This window comes from Camellia sinensis, unplaced genomic scaffold (assembly GCF_055761805.1).
Source record: "Camellia sinensis isolate YWXY unplaced genomic scaffold, ASM5576180v1 Unanchor6, whole genome shotgun sequence".
Classification (NCBI taxonomy): Eukaryota; Viridiplantae; Streptophyta; class Magnoliopsida; order Ericales; family Theaceae; genus Camellia; species Camellia sinensis.
Genome location: NW_028129474.1, coordinates 2677450 through 2700298, shown reverse-complemented (window position 1 = coordinate 2700298; position 22849 = coordinate 2677450). Strand labels below are relative to the sequence as shown.

General features: G+C 41.9%; 1 protein-coding gene across 1 annotated transcript; it reads left to right on the top strand.

Annotated features, from left to right (window-relative positions):
* The first annotated feature begins 19786 nt into the window (after positions 1-19786).
* On the top strand, positions 19787-20993 carry LOC145818242 (uncharacterized). The gene is made up of 3 exons (XM_082912881.1): positions 19787-19984; positions 20112-20273; positions 20367-20993. Exons 1-3 carry the CDS (start codon positions 19787-19789, stop codon positions 20991-20993), a joined length of 987 nt encoding a protein of 328 aa, XP_082769007.1.
* Positions 20994-22849: the final 1856 nt, after the last annotated feature.

Below are 22849 nucleotides of genomic sequence, written 5' to 3'. Positions count from 1 at the left end.
TCCTATACCCGACTATTCTTATAATCTCCAAAATGTAATTAACAGAATTCACACAAAACCTGTGTCAGAACAACCAGCTACACTTCAGGATTTAAAGATGGAAATTAATATCCTAAAAATAGAAGTAAAACACTTGCAGGTTGCAAGTGAAGCGAATACTAAAGATATTAAATACCTTCGCAACCAGTTAAAACAGCAAACAGGAAGCACCGCTGAAAAGGTCGCTGGAAATGATGAACAAAAATCTGAACCTGAATCCTCTACTCCGTATTTATTACTTGTTAACCAAGTAACCTTTCAGAAATGGTATATTAAAATTTCATTTTTAATAAAACCCGATTTTATGATTAAAGATGCTATTGCTTTAGTCGATAGTGGTGCAGATATGAACTGTATCCAAGAAGGTATAGTTCCTACCAGGTATTTTGAAAAGACTACCCAGAGTCTAACCAGTGCAAGTGGTAATTCTTTACAGATCAGGTATAAAATTCCAGAAGCTTATATCTATAATCAAGATTTATGTCTACCTACATCTTTTGTATTAGTCAAAAATCTTGCCCAAAATATAATTTTAGGCACACCTTTTTTATGTCTTTTAATGCCTATCCAGAAAATTTATTCAACAGGTATTTATTCTCAAATACAGGAAAAATTAGTAATCTTTGAATTTATAACAGAACCTTATACAAAAGAATTAGACCAAATTAGGGATCTAGTTACTTGTAAACAAAATCAGATAAATTTGTTACAAAAAGAAGTTCACTTCTTAACAACAGAACAAAGGTTACAGCAATCCTCTTTACAACAGAAAATTAAATTATTAGAAAAAGAGTTTCAAACATTCACCAGCATACCCAAGCCTATTGGGAATCTGTTAAACAGCCAGCTTTACCAGCACCCTCTCCAACAACCGTTGGTAATCCGTTCCTTCGAATTCAAAAGGAACTAAAACAGAAATACCATCATCTTTCCGATAATGAATTAATTGTTCAAAGTATGGATTATCTGAAAGATCAGTTCCTCCAATCTGTAAGCTAGGATGATGACGTCTCCATGAGATCAGGAACGAGTCAGACTCCATCAGAATTTCAACATATCATGAATAATATTTTTAATCCATATACAGAATTTACTCTATCTTATATTGATGATGTCTTAATTTTTTCCTCATCAATTGACCAGCATATTAAACATCTTACTATTTTTAAGAATGTTATTATCAGAAATGGTTTAGTTATTTCTGCTCCAAAAATGCAGTTATTTCAAACCACCATCAGATATTTAGGTAATAATATTTCTAATGGTAGTATTATACCTATTAACAGAAGTATGGGGTTTGCCTCTAAATTTCCTGATGAAATTAAAGACAAAACTCAGTTACAGAGATTTTTAGGTAGCCTTAATTATGTTAGAGATTATTATCATAATTTATCCGCAGATGCTAACATTCTCTATACCAGGTTAAGGAAAAATCCGCCACCATGGTCACCTGAACATACTTTAGCTGTTCGCCGAATTAAGGCTAAAGTCCAACAGTTACCTTGCTTACAGTTACCTAATCCTAATTGGAAAAAGATTGTTGAGACTGATGCTTCCAATGAAGGATTTGGTGGTATTTTAAAACAGCTTAATCCCAAGACTCAGAAAGAGGAATTATTAAGATTCCATTCTGGACATTGGAATCAAGCTGCTTTAAATTATCTGACCATTAAACAGGAATGCTTAGCCATTGTTAAATGTGTTATTAAATTTCAGGATGATTTATTAAACCAACATTTCCTCATCAGAGTCGACTGTTTTGCTGCCAGACAGATTTTTAAACAGGATGTAAAAAATCTTGCATCCAAACAGATATTCTTGACTTGGCAGAGTTATTTATCCAATTTTGATTTTCATATTGAATATATTAAAGGAGAAACTAACTCTTTGCCTGATTTCTTAACCCGTGAATATTTGCAGAAATCTGTAAATGACCAGTAGAGGCCAACGGGGGCGTGGTCGTGGCCGGGGTAACACCCCTTGCTATGATCCAACAGAATATCCACCCCTCTCTCGAGGAGGTCAAACCAGTAATCCATCGTCTAAGGATATCCTCCTTAAGACCGAAGACCCGTACACACCTAACAGTATTACCGAGGAAACTGTCCTCTGGATTGAACCGTCTGATGAACAATGGATGACTGATCCGTGGGAGATTAAACGTCGGTACCTTACCACTCAACAATCTCCACCGCATTTTGATCAGTACCGTTACATTTATGAACAGATGTTAATTGAAACTGGGGTTGCTGAGATCAAGCATACTTTGCATGATGTCAACAAAGCCGCTAGTCCCATCCAGTACAGTAAAATTGTTATCCGTAATATTATGCCCATTTCCACTTGGGGCATCCATCCGCATACAACCCGTGATCTTGATCTACGGAATAAACAGACTAAATATACATACTGGGATTATATTGATGCCATCACCCAGGTTTTTTATTACCAGAACCCCATCAAGAATCATTCTTGGTTTATCCGTGTTGCCTCTGAAATCCTTAAAAACGATGTCCCTAATTGGTTCGTCGTTTGGTGGGATAAATTCGGACTTTCTCTTGACATCTTACCAGAATCCGTTCGAACAGTATACAATGAATGGCATGTGGCTTATTCCCGTGCTTATTCATTTTTAAATAAAAACAGAGAACTCTCTATCCGTAAATCTGTAGTCCATTTCAGTATCCGTTTTGGCATCCCATGGATATGGAAATGGGACTTCGCTTGTGATTACCAGAACAAAGTCCCCCGACTTAAAAGAATCTTTTTTATTAAATGGTGGGATAAAATGGAAATAAAAGAACTCCTTCCGAATATTCACCAGCATACCCAAGCCTGTTGGGAATCTGTTAAACAGCCAGCTTTACCAGCACCCTCTCCAACAGCCGTTGGTAATCCGTTCCTTCAAATTCAAAAGGAATTAAAACAGAAATATCCTCATCTTTCCGATAATGAATTAATTGTTCAAAGTATGGATTATCTGAAAGATCAGTTCCTCCAATCTGTAAGCCAGGATGATGACGTCTCCATGAGATCAGGAATGAGTCAGACTCCATCAGAACAAGATAGTGATCCAGCCGAACACGTGTTGGCAGGAGAATCACAATCCGAACATGTGGAACCCAATCTTGGAGATTTTTGGGATTCGCTTACTGCCATTATTGTAGAAAAAGTCGACAAAGACAAAAGCAATAAAGGCAAGGGCCCTGAAAAGTAAGCGTCGGCAGAACCGGACAAAGAGCTTTTGCAAAAGGAGAGATTCACCAACAGTAAAAGGAGATGCCACTCCCTAATCCGTCCAAAACCGAAGATAAGAAGACAAGGTGGAATCTGTCGGTCCAATCGAAGAGTTACACCTATCCCCCTGTAATAATTTGCTTATCTTCTTTTGTTCTATAAGAGGGCAGTCCTCACCCTTGTTGAAGAGGAGTCGAAACCAGAGTCAATTTTATTTTTCATTTTCCTTGTAATATCTCTTCCAACCCCCTCTGTGTAAAATAGTTTACTTCTTTAATAAAAATTCTCTTTTGATGTGTTAATGCCCTAGAACAGTTATTATCATATTTAGAATTTTGGCAACACCAGAAAAACTACTATCTTAATACACCAGTAGACTTTTACACTCAACCGTATATAACCGAACGACTTGCCGAGTGTGATCAGCGGATAGCAGAGTTGCAAACGTTGATCAACGAGCAGATCTGTGCGTGGGCGGCCAGGAGGCCTCCACCACCTCAGCAGTAAGGTAATGGGATCATATATTTTATAATTTGTTTTCTTTATACTGATATTATGTGTATGTTAATTCTTGGGTTTGTGCTTTTGTAAGGTTAATTAATGGTTTAGGGTTAGTGGGACGTCATCCAAGTCACGTAGGGATTAGGTCATTTAGCACTGATTGCGTTTGGACCGTTTGATGCCCGTAAGTCGTTGACAGACATGCTAGCTTCGACCTTAGTGAGCACCTTCTATGGTATCAGAGCCAAGTTTTAATTACCACATAATATGATTATAAATTAAAGAAATTATACATATATGATCACTGTACATCCATGTCGGAACAACAAGAAAATACCGTAGAAATACCAGGATCTGAATCAGTAACATCTGTAGGAAATACTGTTTCCTCTCTAGCCGAAGCAGCTGAATTAGTAGCTTACCAGGATGTGAAGGACGCCCTAGATAAATGGACTATCCCATCTGTCGATCCACAAACCATTTATAGGAAAGGACGCTTTCAATTTTTCAGTAAAACTATTATCAAAACATTTGAACATGCATCTTGTATTCAGAATAATGATGAAATAATCCGTTTAATTCACATAAATGATTTTATTCCATTTTTAAAACAGTATAAGTACATCCATATAGGATTAGTACAGATTGCATTCAAACCTTTGACTCTTCTTGGTCAAAATACCAGTATTCAATGCACCATTCGAGATGGTAGATGTCTGAACTAGAAAGCTTCACTCATGGGAGCTATTGAGACAAGTCTGTCCCATGGACCAGTATATTTTGATATTTATCCGAATCTTAGCATAGCTCTGTGTGATGCTAATCTTTCTGATGTTTTAGAACTCCGAGTCCTTACTCATGGATATGAGTATAAACCAGGAACCCCTCATTTTTCAGTTCATTCCCGAATTTATATTAAGGCTTTAACAACGTTAAATCCTTATGTAAAAAAGAAATCTGAAACAGGACAAACAGTATTAATTGAAACCAACCTATACAGTAGCCAAGTAGCTGTACCAAAGTTAATTCCCTGGAAGAATATAACATTTCCCGACAGATGGCATATCCCAAATGATGTTCCAGCCAAACCACTTATCCAACATAACATTGAAGATGTTATCCAAACCCACGAAGGTAATGTTTACCTTCAATTTCAGAAACCATTACTTATCCGCAGCAATTCTTCTAATGCTAGTTTTAGAACAGCACCTAGAAGTTTTTCGAATAATAGTTTTAGATCTGCTCCTCCTTATCGGGTAGATCTTCCAGAATCCAGTCGACAATCCGTTGACCAGGTACCCACTCAACGACAGATCGACGCCATCTTACAGTAGATACCTTCTCGACCTCCTAGTAGACCTCCTAGTGATCCACAGAATGATCCCATGTATTCAGAAATTCAAGGGATAAGATTATCCCAAAACAGAATTCCTCATGGTGTCTATACAGCACCCCCAGCACCTTCACCAGATAGCCCAACGGCCAGTGACATGAACTTCGAGATTTAATGGATTTTACACCAAGAAGTGAAAATAGAAAAATATTAAACCAGGAATTTAATTAGGAAAAATATAAAGATTTTAGGGATTGGTATTTTACCAATCATACTCCAGAACAGTTAGCCGAATATAAAACTCAATATTATAAACATCTTGAGTTACAACAGAAGTTGATCCCCTTTGTTGAATGGTATCAATCAGTTAATCAACCCCAGCTAAATACAATTGAAGACCAGTACAAGACTTGGACGACAACTGAAGGACAAGCAATTAATGTTTTATATCCGCCTCCTCAAGCTCTAGAGTTAGCCCCTAATGGTGAAACTACTCGTCAACCCTTATTGGCTACTGCATATATAGATGCTCAATCAGGAAAATTTACTAAAACCGAAGGTTTATTAGTTAAACAGAATAATTTTACTAATTTAATTTGTGAAACTATGAGTAAACAATTAACCAGGATTGAAGAAGCTGTTTCCACCTACAAGGATAGGAGTTTAGCTTTACCCGTAACAGGCTCTTCTGCTTTACATCCCGTATCCATTAAACCACCTTTAGAGGTTACCAACTTTAAGTTAAAAGCCTCCAATACAGAATTTATGGACACTCTTCTCCAGAAAATGCAAACATTACATGTTCGCCCTCCTACATCAACTCCACCACATGGACAATCTAGTGGATCAATCCAGATGCTTAGAGCTGAACCCACACCTGGTGACACTCTATCACCAGAACAAATTTATGAAATCCAAATGAATTTCCAAGAACCCTCATCTGTTAATAAACTGCATTCGTATAGTTCCTCTAGACCTGCTATGTTACCACCCAGTAGGAACTATTACGCTCGACCAACTCCTCCTGATGTTCTCTATGAAGAGACATACATCAATGACCAGGGAAGCTATCATGGCAAGACTATCTATGAATGGAATATAGATGGCGAATCTGAATATGGCATTTATAAGAAATTACATCAGATGCTGATGTACGCAACCGTTTGTCGCCAATATAGTAATCAGGACCAAGCCATTGCTAAATTTATTATCAATGGTTTTACCGGACAACTCAAAGGATGGTGGGATAATATTCTTACCTTAACCCAACAGTTAGAAATTCTTAATTTTGTCAAGGTTGAAGTTGATCCAACTACCCATCAACCTATCCAGCAGCAGGATGCTGTTTATACTCTCATCCAGACCATTATCCTCCATTTTGTTGGCACCAGTACTAGTTCTCAGGATCGCGATCGCGAACTACTCCAGAACCTTCGTTGTCCTTCTCTTACACATTTCCGTTGGTATAAAGATGTTTTCCTCATCAAGGTTATGCAACGACCTGATGGGAACAGCACTCATTGGAAAGCCAAGTTTGCTGATGGCCTTCCTACTCTCTTTGCCGAACGTGTTAGGAAAAAACTTCGAGACCGCCATGACCGGATGTCTATTCCTTACGAACAGTATACATATGGACAACTTTGCTCCATAATTACCGATGAAGGTCTTTCATTATGTAATGACCTTAAATTACATCACCAAATGAAACAACAGAATCTTACAGGAAGAAAAGAATTAGGCGAATTTTGTGAACAATTTGCCTATGAACCAGTTATTAAATATCCAGGAAAAACTCGTAAGCTTTCTCATAAGAAATCTTCAAAACCCTTCAGAAAAAAGCCCCACAAGACTAGCCATCCGCAAACCACCAACACCAAGAAGTTTTATTCTAAAAAATTAACCAGTAAAACTAAAGGTAAAAATAAATCAGAAGTAAAGTGCTACAAATGTGGTCAAACAGGACACTATGAAAACAGTTGTAAATCCAAAGCTAAATCTAAGGTTAATGAATTAAATCTTGATTTAGGCATTAAAGAACAGATAATTCAAGCCCTTGAGACTGAAGAAAATTCAACTGACGAAGACACCCCTTCTGAAGATGAAATTAATCAGTTATATTCTACATCCAATAGTGAAGATGATGAACCAGAAGAATCTTGTCCTTGTAGTTCCAACCAAGAACACATATTAGAAATTAATTATTGGAAATCAATTGTAGAAATGAATGGTTTACACTGAGGTGAACCCAGCAGTATTAATGTTTTAACTGATACTCAAAAGGATATGCTTGTTGTTGCAGACCAAATCCAAGATCCAGAAATAAAAATGAAATATTTAAAAATGTGTTATGAACACCAACAGATAATACAGGAAACCCCACCTATACCCGATTATTCTTATAATCTCCAAAATGTAATTAACAGAATCCATACAAAACCTGTGTTGGAACAACCGACAACTATTCATGATTTAAAAATGGAAATTAATATTCTCAAAACAGAAATCAAACACTTGCAAACTGCAAGTGAAGCTGCCACTAAAGATATTAAATATCTTCGTAACCAGTTAAAACAACAAACAGGAAAAACCGCTCAAAAAGCCGCTGAAAATAATGAACAAAAATCTGAACCAGAATCCTCTACTCCGTATTTATTACTTGTTAATAAAGTAAGTTTTCAGAAATGGTATATTAAAATTTCATTTTTAATAAAACCAAATTTTATGATCAAAGATGCTATTGCTTTAGTCGATAGTGGTGCAGATATGAACTGTATCCAAGAAGGTATAGTTCCTACCCGATATTTTGAAAAGACTACTCAGAGTCTAACCAGTGCAAGTGGTAATTCTTTACAGATCAGGTATAAAATTCCAGAAGCTTATATCTGTAATCAAGATTTATGTCTACCTACATCCTTTGTATTAGTCAAAAATCTTGCCCAGAATATAATTTTAGGCACACCTTTTTTATGTCTTTTAATGCCTATCCAGAAAATTGATCAAACAGGTATTTATTCTCAAATACAGGGAAAATCAGTAATTTTTGAATTTATAACAGAACCTTATACAAAGGAATTAGATCAAATTAGGGATCTAGTCACTTGTAAACAGAATCAACTAATTTTTTTACAAAAAGAAGTTCACTTCTTAACAACAGAATAAAGATTACAACAACCCTCTTTCCAACAGAAAATTAAATTGATAGAAAAAGAATTTCAAACAGAAGTCTGTGGTAATGTTCCTAATGCTTTCTGGAATCGCAAAAAATATACAGTAACCTTACCATATGAACCAGATTTTGATGAGAAATATATTCCAACTAGAGCTCGCCCTAACCAGATGAAGAAGGAATATATGGAATTATGTAAATCAGAAATTAACAGTCTGCTTGAGAAAAAATTAATCCGACCTAGTCACTCCCCGTGGAGTTGTACAGCTTTTTATGTTAACAAAAATGCTGAACTGGAACGAGGAGTTCCACGTCTCGTTATAAACTACAAACCGTTAAATGACAAACTAAAATGGATCCGTTACCCTATTCCGAATAAAAAAGATCTTTTGGATCGCCTTCAGGATGCAATTATTTTCTCTAAATTTGATCTTAAATCAGGATATTGGCAAATCGAGATTGCCGAACAGGATCGATATAAAACAGCTTTTACATTACCCTTTGGGCATTACAAATGTAATGTCATGCCATTTGGATTAAAAAATGCTCCATCAGAATTTCAACATATCATGAACGATATTTTTAATCCATATACAGAATTTACTCAATCTTATATTTATGATGTCTTAATTTTTTCCTCATCAATTGACCAGCATATTAAACATCTTACTATTTTTAAGAATGTTATTATCAGAAATGGTTTAGTTATTTCTGCTCCAAAAATGCAGTTATTTCAAACCACCATCAGATATTTAGGTCACAATATTTCTAATGGTAGTATTATACCTATTAACAGAAGTATGGAGTTTGCCTCTAAATTTCCTGATGAAATTAAAGACAAAACTCAGTTACAGAGATTTTTAGGTAGTCTTAATTATGTTAGAGATTATTATCATAATTTATCCGCAGATGCTAACATTCTCTATACCAGGTTAAGGAAAAATCCGCCACCATGGTCACCTGAACATACTTTAGCTGTTCGCCGAATTAAGGCTAAAGTCCAACAGTTACCTTGCTTACAGTTACCTAATCCTAATTGGAAAAAGATTATGGAGACTGATGCTTCCAATGAAGGATTTGGTGGTATTTTATAACAGCTTAATCCCAAGACTCAGAAAGAGGAATTATTAACATTCCATTCTGGACATTGGAATCAAGCTGCTTTAAATTATCCGACCATTAAACAGGAATGCTTAGCCATTGTTAAATGTGTTATTAAATTTCAGGATGATTTATTAAACTAGCATTTCCTCATCAGAGTCGACTGTTCTGCTGCCAGACAGATTTTTAAACAGGATGTAAAAAATCTTGCATCCAAACAGATATTCTTGACTTGGCAGAGTTATTTATCCAATTTTGATTTTCATATTGAATATATTAAAGGAGAAACTAACTCTTTGCCTGATTTCTTAACCCGTGAATATTCGCAGAAATCTGTAAATGACCAGTAGAGGCCAACGTGGGCATGGTCGTGGCCGGGGTAACACCCCTCGCTATGATCCAACAGAATATCCACCCCTCTCTCGAGGAGGTCAAACCAGTAATCCATCGTCTAAGGATATCCTCCTTAAGACCGAAGACCCGTACACACCTAACAGTATTACCGAGGAAACTTTCCTCTAGATTGAACCGTCTGATGAACAATGGATGACTGATCCGTGGGAGATTAAACGTCGGTACCTTACCACTCAACAATCTCCACCGCATTTTGATCAGTACCGTTACATTTATGAACAGATGTTAATTGAAACTGGGGCTGCTGAGATCAAGCATACTTTGCATGATGTCAACAAAGCCGCTAGTCCCATCCAGTACAGTAAAATTGTTATCCGTAATATTATGCCCATTTCCACTTGGGGCATCCATCCGCATACAACCCGTGATCTTGATCTACGGAATAAACAAACTAAATATACATACTGGGATTATATTGATGCCTTCACCCAGGTTTTTTATTACCAGAACCCCATTAAGAATCATTCTTGGTTTATCCGTGTTGCCTCTGAAATCCTTAAAAATGATGTACCTAATTGGTTCCTTGTTTGGTGGGATAAATTCGGACTCTCTCTTGACATCTTACCAAAATCCGTTCGAACAGCATACAATGAATGGCATGTGGCTTATTCTCGTGCTTATTCATTTTTAAATAAAAACAGAGAACTCTCGATCAGTAAATCTATAGTCCATTTCAGTATCCGTTTTGGCATCCCATGGATATGGAAATGGGACTTCGCTTGTGATTACCAGAACAAAGTCCCCCGACTTAAAAGAATCTTTTTTGTTAAATGGTGGGATAAAATGGAAATAAAAGAACTCCTTCTGAAAATTCACCAGAATATCCAAGCCTGTTGGGAATCTGTTAAACAGCTAGCTTTACCAGCAACCTCTCCAACAGCCGTTGGTAATCCGTTCCTTCAAATTCAAAAGGAATCAAAACAGAAATATCCTCATCTTTCCGATAATGAATTAATTGTTAAAAGTATGGATTATCTGAAAGATCAGTTCTTCCAATCTGTAAGCCAGGATGATGATGTCTCCATGACATCAGGAATGAGTCAGACTCCATCAGAACAAGATAGTGATCCAGCCGAACAAGTGTTGGCAGGAGAATCACAATCCGAAGATGTGGAACCCAATCTTGGAGATTTTTGGGATTCGCTTACTGCCATTATTGCAGAAAAAGTCGCCAAAGACAAAAGCAATAAAGGCAAGGGCCCCGAACGGTAAGCGTCGGCAGAACCGGACAAAGAACTTTTGCAAAAGCAGAGATTCACCAACTGTAACAAGCCCGCGGGGGACCTCGCTACAGCTCGGACTCGATTTGTAGTCACGGTTCTAAGTCTGAACCAAAGAGTCCAAATCCGGCAAATCGTTTTGAGAAAACAGATTTTTTGAAAGAAGTGCCAAACATGGACTGCTTTGCCAGATACAGAGTCGCCACCTAAATATTTTATTTTGGGAAATTTAGGAAACCCTGACTCATTGCCAAAGGCCACGTGTCCGTCATCACCAAAGTTGCCTCGGCTCGGGAACTTGGGTACGATTGGGGAAGGTCACTTCGTGAGCACCCCCGCTCGCCCGGTCATAGACCGGCCTCTACTAACCATGATATCTATTTTTGAAAACATTGTGAGTTCTTATTCCGGTTATTAGCCTAGGTTATTATGTGATGCGCACAGCATATAAGTATAGACTGGGTCGCCCGAATTGGAACAAAACATTTCATGTTTGCTTATTTGAAAGATGGTTTGCTACTCGCAAGTAGGCTTAAAATACAGATTTTGCCACCCTCAGGTGGGCTTAGTAAAGATGGTTTTGCCACTATCTAGTGGGCTTAAAACAAATAGTTGATGATTTATTCCAATTCAAGTAACCCAACCTTCACCCACAGGCATTCAGGCAGTTATATCATATAAGCACATAGCCTCATGGTAAGCATGCTATTCATGGCAGTCACTCACACGCATGCAAGGATGTTAAAGCATAAAGCTTACCGAGTACTCCAAGCCAAAACAGAAACTCATTAGAAATCATGCATGAATCCTAAGTATACAGAAATGCCTAATGCAACACATGCAAAATGCAACTATAGCAGGCTTGGCTATTCTAAACATGGCATATGAGATGCTACAACTATCATGTATTCAATTTTAGAATTGAAAAATACAATGCAGTTAGTATGATGCGCCGAGCCCGGTGCATGCAATACAGATGAATGATGCAAACATGCTGTCATACTGTATGCTAATTTAAACATGCCCTAATCTAACCATCAAAAGCGGATAAATAAAAGGGAGAAAGACGTGGGGTTGGAAGACATACAACACACACACGCACACTTATTACAGTTGTGCCCTCGCGCAGAGGGTCCGAATAAATATACAGTCCCGAATAAAAGAATATTACAGTCCCGAATAAAAGAATATTACAGTCCAAATATTACAAAATCCTAATTAATTAATGAATTAACTAAGAAAATAAATCAAACTGGCATGCAAGCCAGGGACCGCCTTGCTTCTGATGGATGATGCATGTCCGGATTGTCTTGCGCGGAAATCCACCAGAATGCCCCAATTAGCCTCTGTTTACACCTGTTCTTGAAATGCGTGCCAAGCCCCAAAAGGTTGCTGATTCTTCATTTTGCTGCAACAGAGAGCAGGAAAGGGGCATAGCAATGTATTTGCACAGATATATGCATGTCTCGATCCTCGTGCCACCAATCACGCACACCGAGGCATGATGGCCGAGGAGTCGAAATGCACAACTCAATATAGGATGAATGCACATGAAACAACAGCTAAAACCTAACTCCATCATGGATAATCCGGAGTGTCGATGACTGGGGAATTGAGACACATTCCGTCACTCAGAGTACGAAACGTACCTCGTTTCCCGTGCCCGGGCTAACTCCTATTCCGAACACGATGCAATATGCATGATATGCATGAAATGCAACTAAGATGCAATCCTAACATATACAATGTTATGAAAATGAGATGCCTCGAAATACGTGCACGCGGGCACGCAAACCGAGGCGATGATATGTGTCTCGAAATGCGTGCACGCGGGCACGCAAACCGAGGTGATGATATGTGTCTCGAAATACGTGCACGTGGGCACGCAAACCGAGGCGATGATATGTGTCTCGAAATGCGCGCACACGGGCACGCAGACCGAGGCGATGACAGAATATGATGAAATGACATGGAAATGGCAAATGGGCTTATACCAACATGAGTGAGACTCAGCCACACTCACATAGGATGCCGGCGGATAAAAAAATGGAGTGCCTCCAAATGGTTGCACACAGGCACGCAAATCGAGGCAATGACAGAATATGATGAAATGACATGGAAATGACAAATGGGCTTATACCAACATGAGTGAGCCTCAGCCACACTCACATAGGATGTCGGCGGATAAAAATGAAGTGCCTCGAAATGCGTGCACACGGGCACGCAAACCGAGGCAATGGCAGAATATGATGCAACATGGCAAAAATGATATGCAAGCATGCTAATGGAATTTCAGCACTAAATATATGGGGGAAAACAGTCCCGAAATGAGGCGAAATGACATGAAATGCAAGGAATTGTCCCGAAATGCAACATTAGGCACCCGAAATGGCCTATAGCTATGCCAAACATGCACAATATGGACATGAAATGCAAAGACAGAAGCTAGACAGTCCCAAAAAAGGCACTTTCACAGTTATAAACATGGCCAAACAGCAAGCATAGGTAGGGGAAAAATAGCATGCAAGAATAGGGGCCAAAAGAGGGGTAATGAAGCAAGTGGTATAAGCAAAACCCAAACTGAAAAATTTCCTTCTACAACACTGAAGAGGGACCAAAAATATGAATATTTACAGTATATGGCAGACCTCAAATCAGTATACAAATATGATAGAAATGTGATGCAATATAAGGCTAAAAAATGGCTATAACATGAAGTATACAAAATAATCATCAAAAAGAAAAAAAGTGTTAATGAAACATGAAGTATAGGCCAAAATAAGGCCAGTTTCAGTTCGGACCAAGGTCCAAAAACAGAAGCAAAGAGGGCTGCCAATTTATGCAAAAATGGGGCCAAATAAGGGATATAACTACAAGTGACACATGGAGACACCAAACAATGTTGAGCCCTTCTCCAATGTTGAAGAGGGGCTCAAAATAAGCCTTATATCAGTTTACAACATGCTCAAAAACAGATTGTTCATGGGCCAAAAATAGCATGCAAAATCATGACATATAAGAAGATCAATGAAGCAAGTGTGTCATGGAGGGCTCAAACAGGGTTGAGCCCTCAATGAAAAGTGAAGATGAGCTCAAAAGATGGCCCTTTTCAGTTAGGGCCGGAGCTTGAAACAAAAAGCAAGTGGGGCTTAGAAATAGATCAAGAAAAAGGGTCAAAAGGGTAAAAGCATTACTTACCCTTGAAGACTCAAACTTTTGTTGCTTCTTGGATGAATTTGCAGCTTCTTTGGCCTTTGAGAAACCTTCCTTGTTGCTGGAAATGAGGTGGTGGTGGTAGAGCTTGGTGGTGTAGAAGGAATGATGGTTAGGGACTTAGGGTTTTTTGAAGAAATGAGAGCTATGGAGATGGAGTTGAGTATGGAGACTTGAAGAACAATTTTTCTAACCCTTGTAAGTGAAGCCACCAGCTGGTTATAAGGGTTCAAAAGGGGGTGTAAAGGTGGGGGAAAAGGAGAGCAAAATTCCCCCACAAAATATCCCCCGGATAAATATCTTGTCTGGGGGATATTGCCCCACAGCTGTAAAGTGCACAGTGCAAGGAACACGGCCGGCCTATCACTTTTGCTCCAGGTGGCCGGCCGGCTATGGGTCAAAAGGTTCAATGAGATTTTCTGGCCGGCCAGCAACTGGGGAGGTACTCCTATGTGTGTACAACACAACCATGTGGTTAAAATTCCAAGAAAGTGGGTCCAAGGGGTTCAACATTAGCTCGGAAAGAGGGGTTCAAAAGGGTCAATTTGAATTACTGGCCGGCCATGAACTTTTAGGGGCCTCTCATGTGTGTAGATCACAGATATGTGGTTGAAAGTTCAAGAATGTGGGCCCAAGGGGTTCAACATTAGCCCGGAAGAAAGGGGTCAAAAGGGTCAGGTAACCTTAATGGCCGGCCACCAACTTTTAGGGGCCTCCCATGTGTGTAGATCACAGATATGTGGTTGAAAGTTGGCAACATTAACTCCAAGGTGTTCAACATTAGCCCGGAAGTGCGCAAAACGGGCGCCGGAGGGCGTCGGAGGATGTATAACTGGCTGCTGCAACAATTGCTGGGCTCCCACCCTTCAGTGACCTCTCCAGTGATAAAACAGAGGTACCTGCCAAAAATGAACGAAAACCGTTGCAAAACGAATGCTCGGGGACCAAAACACGCAGTTCGGGGTCCCGAAAATGGGTTGTTAAGCATCGAAAGTGGCGTTCGGCCACAAAGTGGGTTTCTCAGACCCCAGTGTCCCTCAAAAGGGATTAAATAGGAAGTATGCCAAAAACCGGAGCAATAGGAGATGGTTAAGCGGTCCCGAACCGAGGCACACGGCCAACGGTCCCGAACACCGAAAACCGGACTTCGAAATGGGAAAAATGGCCTACGGCCACCAAATGTAGCCTACGGACATTGAGAGATGGTTTACGGGACCTCTCCCTCCCCTCAGGAAAAGAAACAAAGAAAACCGAGTCTGGTTCACAAACCGAGGCAAGGTACGAAAGAGGGTTCGGAAGTCCGGAGGCAGGGCTCACGGTCGCAACTCTGAAACTTCTGAACAAGCACAATATGCAACATCACCAAGCGCTCAATCGGTGACGTCTGAGTCTTAAGGTCGGTCAAAAATGGGGTGTCTACAGTTGCCCCTCTTTGACAGAACTCGGAAGTCATAAGTGACGGGAGTGAATGTCAAAGCCCAGAGACGACCCATTTTTGACAAGGCCGAAGACTTAGACAAACATACAGGATAAACAGAGATGTGCCCGCAGGCATGCCCGCAGGCAGGGGCAAAATGCAAGCGAAAATGCAAGAAGATTTTGAAGATTGGACTTATATGCTACACGAGGCCGGTTTTGAAAGTTGGACTTATACGCTACGCGAAGCCGGTTTTGAAAGTTGGACTTATACGCTACGCGAAGCCGGTTATCACTCATGATCATGCGAATGCAGCGAGCTGTAATGAAGCAAGTATTCGCAAATAGATGCAACAGTTTTAAGCAAGAATGCAAAGCAACAACTACATTTCATGCAGTTAAGAATGCGGAGGATTATTCAATCCCCGCCACGTCTCACACGGAGAAGATACGATACCTGCGCGATTCGTCTGGTCGCACCAGCTTCAATTGAACCGTACATACAATATCGTGCCTGCAAAAGAGAGAAACTCAACGAGCACAATATGCTATATATCCAATGTGATTCCGAAAGTTCGACACACGCAGTGCCGATGAGTGAATGTAACGCAATGCAAGAGTGGAACATGCGTGACAACGCATGCTCAAACATGGAGGTATGCCAATATCAAGAAATGTACATGACAAGGCAAGTATGCTCATAGAATGCAAGTTATGCGCACGATAGTACAAAACTACCATAAATCAGGGTGTTCATTTGTCATGAGACAACGAGTACGGAAATGCGTGTTTCGGCGAAGGTAACTCAATCACGGCCTCCGATCCGCTTCCCTGAAAGGTTACAACTCATTCAAAAAGGATACACTTTGATTTCGATGAGTGATGATGAGACATATGTCAGAACTTGAAGCTGAAGACCCGACGGAGCTATTTCGCGACCGGAAGTGTACTTTTCTTGAACTTTTTCAGGTCCCGGGAACTCCGATCTTCCTCAAAATTTGCAGAGAGCTAGGTGAGCATGTGGGGAACATGGCCGGCCATTTATCTTCCCAAGGGGGGGTGGCCAACCGGTTTCCAATAAAGCTAATGGCTGGCCGGCCATTTCTGCAAAAAGCAGATAGCTGGCCGGCTAGAAATAGGGGCCGGCCGGCCATGTGCTTTATCCGGGGGTATTTTGGTCTTTTTCCCTCCTTTTTGCATGCTTCTTCAACCAAGGCTTGAGGCCTATAAAAGGCAGCCGAGTCCCCTCCCTTTTCTTGCATTCTACAACACTTTCCTCTCCAGATCTGAGTTTCACGCGCGTTTTCCAACGCCCCGCGCAAATTGTTTCCGCAAAAACACTCAGTTTTAAGCACTTTGAAGCGATTAAATTCCGGCTTCAGAGCTTCTTTTTGCATTTTCGCCACTCGAGGTAAGTTTGTCTCAATATTTGGAATATTTTTTTGGGAGTTGACTTTTTATTTCCCGAGAGTTGACTTTTGTTGACTTTTTCCGATTTTGGCTCATTTTGCTCATTTTTGCTCCCTTTTGCAGATTCTTTGAAAAATGGCGGGCAATTCTCCCCACGGCGGAGGTTTTCCAGGTGCCGGTGATGATTTCGATCCCATGACTCTACCTCCGAGGACCCGACCTTTCATTCCCGGGAGGTACCGTCCGCCAGCACACGTTCTTCCGCGCGCTGTCTTCCGTCACTTTACCAGTTTTGACGATCGAGCACCCGGGGATCTGCTTCTCAGAGAGCCGAAGCGGCATCTCTCTCACGAGGCCCGAGAGGTATTTACCTCATCTTCTGTATTTTTCCTAGATTTCGCACCTTTGCCATGCTTGAACACGCAGTTTAGCTTATGACATAGTACATTGCTTGCATCTTGAGCATGTAATTTCAACATTCGAATTTCCGAACACTCGGCTCATTAATTAATTGCGAACACACAGCCCACATTAGAACACACGGCTCAAACACTGATTTGTCGAACACATAGCCCGGATTCGAAAGTGAACACACAGCCCACACTTCGAATTTTCTGAACACGCAGCCCAGATTAGATAGTGAACACGCAGCCCACAATTTAACTGAAAGTTGAACACACAGCCCAAATTTTGAATTTTCTGAACAGGCAGCCCAGATACATAGTGAACACGCAGCCCACAATTTAACTGAAAGTTGAACACGCAGCCCAAATTTCAAATTTTCTGAACACGCAGCCCAGGTAGATAGTGAACACGCAGCCCACAATTTAACTGAAAGTTGAACACGCAGCCCAAATTTCAAATTTTCTGAACACGCAGCCCAGGTAGATAGTGAACACGCAGCCCACAATTTAACTGAAAGTTGAACACGCAGCCCAAATTTCAAATTTTCTGAACACGCAGCCCAGGTAGATAGTGAACACGCAGCCCACAGTTTAACTGAAAGTTGAACACGCAGCCCAAATTTCAAATTTTCTGAACACGCAGCCCAGATAGATAGTGAACACGCAGCCCACAATTTAACTGAAAGTTGAACACGCAGCCCAAATTTCAAATTTTCTGAACACGCAGCCCAGGTAGATAGTGAACACGCAGCCCACAATTTAACTGAAAGTTGAACACGCAGCCCAAATTTCAAATTTTCTGAACACGCAGCCCAGATAGATAGTGAACACGCAGCCCACAGTTTAACTGAAAGTTGAACACGCAGCCCAAATTTCAAATTTTATGAACACGCAGCCCAGGTAGATAGTGAACACGCAGCCCACAATTTAACTGAAAGTTGAACACGCAGCCCAAATTTCAAATTTTCTGAACACGCAGCCCAGGTAGATAGTGAACACGCAGCCCACAATTTAACTGAAAGTTGAACACGCAGCCCAAATTTCAAATTTTCTGAACACGCAGCCCAGGTAGATAGTGAACACGCAGCCCACAGTTTAACTGAAAGTTGAACACGCAGCCCAAATTTCAAATTTTCTGAACACGCAGCCCAGATAGATAGTGAACACGCAGCCCACAATTTAACTGAAAGTTGAACACGCAGCCCAAATTTCAAATTTTCTGAACACGCAGCCCAGATAGATAGTGAATACGCAGCCCACAATTTAACTGAAAGTTGAACACGCAGCCCAAATTTCAAATTTTCTGAACACGCAGCCCAGATAGATAGTGAACACGCAGCCCACAATTTAACTGAAAGTTGAACACGCAGCCCAAATTTCAAATTTTCTGAACGCGCAGCCCAGGTAGATAGTGAACACGCAGCCCACAATTTAACTGAAAGTTGAACACGCAGCCCAAATTTCAAATTTTCTGAACGCGCAGCCCAGGTAGATAGTGAACACGCAGCCCACAATTTAACTGAAAGTTGAACACGCAGCCCAAATTTCAAATTTTCTGAACACGCAGCCTTCTGATAGATAGTGAACACGCAGCCCACAGTTTAACTGAAAGTTGAACACGCAGCCCAAATTTCAAATTTTCTAAACACGCAGCCCAGGTAGATAGTGAACACGCAGCCCACAATTTAACTGAATTTGCATGTAGCTTATTTCACTTCATCGGCACACAGCCCATTTCATTTTTATTGGCACACAGCCCAGTTCATCTCATTGGCACACAGCCCATCCATTTTATTGGCACACAGCCCATTCATCTCATTGGCACACAGCCCATTTCATCTCATATTGACACATGTATTCATTCTGAATGCTGGTTTGCTCCCGCAGTGTGCGGGGATATGGTTCTACCATCGCGCGGGATTGGTATGCTGAGCTCCCGGAGGGCGTCAGAGACTTGGTAGACTTGGCAGGGTTTGGGCCCTTCTGCGTCGGGTTGTCACGTTGTCCTGCCAGGAGGACGCTGATGGCAGCCTTGGTAGAGAGATGGTGGGACACCACCAACTCCTTTCATTTCTCTGCTACCGGGGATATGACCATGACCCCTTTTGACTTCGCTTTATTGACCGGTTTAGACGTCGGAGGTTGGTCCATCCCTTATGATGAGGATATGGGCGAGTGGGAGGCCGCCTGGATGTATTTATTGGGGGCTCACCCGCCCGTTGACAGGGTCTCTGGGAGAGTCCGATACACTTGGTTCTCCTCCCACTTCCGGCGGGCGGAGATGGTGCCTGAGAGTCCCGAGGAGACGGAGCAGTATGCCCGTGGTTTCCTGATGTTCCTCTTCGGGACTACCCTGTTCACCGACAGAGGGAACACAGTTGGGCTATATTTGCTGAGCGCTCTCGTCGACCTATCACAGGTCCATCGATATGACTGGGGTGGCGCCGGCCTGGCTACCCTTTATTTTTATATGAGCGCGACCTCCCGCGGGCGGGGCGATTTGCTTGGCGGCTACTGGAGAGCCTGGGAGGTACTTTCTGTCCCCTTGATTTACATTTCTGCTCTTCATTACTTGTACATTGCACACACAGCGCACTTTTACAGTCTGTATTTTGCTCTCAGCATTTCGTACTTACATTCTGCACTGTTTTTCTCAGCTATGGGTCTATGTATACTTCCCATCATTAGCCCCAGAGCTGGAGGTGGTAGGGATTCCCGTGACTCCATATTCATTGATATTCGAGGGCCCGCACCGGCCGAGGCCTCGAGAGACCCTCCTTCGCTTGCGACAGTACTTCGACACTGTGCGACATTCAGAGGTACTTCAGAACTTTCAGTTCTTTTCATTTTCATCTTTGATTTGCTCTGTATATTCTCGATTTCTGATTGGTTTATGCATTCATCATCCGCAGATTACATGGCAGCCCTGGGTGTCCCTGGGTGATGGTCTCCGACTTCAGTATACCGGAGCATCGGACATCTCCCAGTATAGGGTCCTGTTCGAAGGGCCGGTTGGCAGGGTATGGTTCCTGGGAGAGCGCTTTCTGCGCCAGGTATGGGGGTATCTTTCTCAGGATATTCCCGCAGTACCTCCAGCCAGTATGCGGACTGCTGACAGACTCTCTTACTCGGAGGTAGTCGGCGCAATGCTGGGTACTGATGCTTTACTATACATTGAGGAGGGGGACTACGCCACTTACCGTCACATATATTTGATGCCTCCATTGACGGAAGCTCGTATCCCGATGATGAGGCCTGCCGGTATGTCATCCTCGGGCCAGGCTCGGGCTCGGGCTGCAGACGCCCCTTCTACTAGCAGGGCCGGTACATCTAGAGGTGGGAGTAGACCGGTTCCTCCGGCTCCGTCGGTTCATCCTCACCCCGGATGGCCAGATATGCCTACTGAGTTGATGGCGTGGCAGTATGGGGCTAGCTCCCCGACTCCGATTCCACTAGAGCCTCCGATGCCCAGTGATCGATACGCCATTGATCCGGACTCACCGCCGGTATGCTCCACTTCTTTTCATTCATCATTCTGATGTTTAGACACTCTTCTGTTCACTGCTGATTATGAGCTCATTTTTGCAGCCATCGCGGGGGTACATGGAGGAGGTGGTTGGACTGGTGGCCACACTCGAGGGCATGGTCCTGCGGAGGGAGGCACAGTTGTCTGTCGCGGGCATTCAGGTACCCTTCAGTTTTCTAGCATTTATCATACTTCTGATGACATGCTGATTTCTACTGCATCGATAGACCACTTGTGTAGAGCACATCTGATACACACCCCACTTGTACACTGTATTTACATGCACCCACTTCATGTAGCCTTTGCTTGTATCTGCATCTGATGTATACATTTGGACTGATGTATTTGAATTGAACTCTTTGTTTTCAGATGCCTTCATGGTCCGGTCAGCCGCAGGCTAGGCCATCTGGGCCTCATTGGGGAGCTGGGCCATCTGGGCCTTTCCATGGAGTTGGGTCACCCGGGCCTTTTCAGGGGGCGGGGTCATCTCGGCCTTCCCGAGGAGCCGGGCCATCTAGGCCTTTTCGAGGAGCTCGAGGAGGGCCTGTCCGCAGACGCAGGGCTCACGTTGTGGAGGTGGAGCCTGATGAGGAGGAGGAGGAGGCTACCGACCGTCAGTCAGAGACATCTGCTGAGGAGGGAGGCTCCGGTTTTGGCTCGGGGAATAGAGGCGAGGCTGAGGGGGATCCTGAGGATGACGGCTCCGACTCAGATGATGATGATGGTGTGGAGATTATCCCGCAAAAGAGGATGAGGTGTGCTTCTCGCTCCCGCTCCGGAGGACTTTGATGTTGCTATTTCCTGCTTTATTTTTCTTTTTGCTAGTAGTTTGTAGCACTTTGCACATTGTTAGGCAGTTTTATTTTTTTGTAAAACTTGTACCTTTGTTTGTTGTAAAGCATGATGAAATGAAATAGCTTTTGAAAAGATGTTTGTATTTTAAACTTTTAGCATCGTATCGCATCAATTTATTTTGCACAAAAATGAAATTGAATGGTAATGCGCATTGTGTAATCACCAAGTCAGGTAGTGAATCGACGCAACAAACTAAACAACTCAACTTACTAAGATAAAACAGGACCTTAGAAAGTTTACAACTCGATAAGCAAAATGCAACAACACAAATAAACAAGACTTTAACAAAAATTGCTTAAACAGAGAGCAATGACTCAAAAACACAAAACACGTCCGCTAGACAAACAACTCGATAAGCAAAACGACAACTCGATAAACAAAACTCCACAACAACAAAGTGTACTTCTGACGATCTGGGCACCGGAACGCATCCGAAACGGAGGCCTTTGACTTTCCCGTTACATGGAAATGCTTGGAACTCTCCCTCGAAGGGTAAAACAGGGCCAGGGAGATACACTGCAGCATTGCCAACCATCCCTGGGAGCCGGCCGGCCATTTTTGGTGGAGAGAGACAGCTGGCCGGCCATTTCTGAAAAAGTAAATGGCTGGCCGGCCAGAAAAAGTGGCTGGCCGGCCATTCAGTCCTGCAGCCACCAGATTTTTGACACGTGTCCTCGTGAACAGTGTTTTTCCTTCTATAAAAGCCTCAACTTCGGGAACATTCATTTCATCTTAGTTTTTAGACAAAGATGGAGGCGTTTCTTGCTGAAAATGTCGCATCTTGGATCTCCTCTAGATGGCTCGGAAAAGCTGAATTTTCGGGGTTTCGGCTTGAATGCACTATTCACGCTGAGCCGTTCTCCGCTACAGCTTCCTTTTCTCCATGCCGCGGCAAGGTTCTGGAATCCAGCGATGCATGTTTTTAGCTTTGGCGGCCAAGAGATGTGTCCCACTTTCGAAGATTTTCAGGTTTTGATGGAGTCTGAATGCTCTGAAGTGATCTTGCCCCAGCTC

Bases quoted from the DNA above. Each gene is read 5' to 3' on its own strand.
- LOC145818242 (XM_082912881.1), top strand. From the start codon at position 19,787: ATGTTCCTCTTCGGGACTACCCTGTTCACCGACAGAGGGAACACAGTT. The intron at 19,985-20,111 runs GTACTTTCTGTC...TGTTTTTCTCAG, and splicing joins GCTACTGGAGAGCCTGGGAG to CTATGGGTCTATGTATACTT. The intron at 20,274-20,366 runs GTACTTCAGAAC...CATCATCCGCAG, and splicing joins ACACTGTGCGACATTCAGAG to ATTACATGGCAGCCCTGGGT.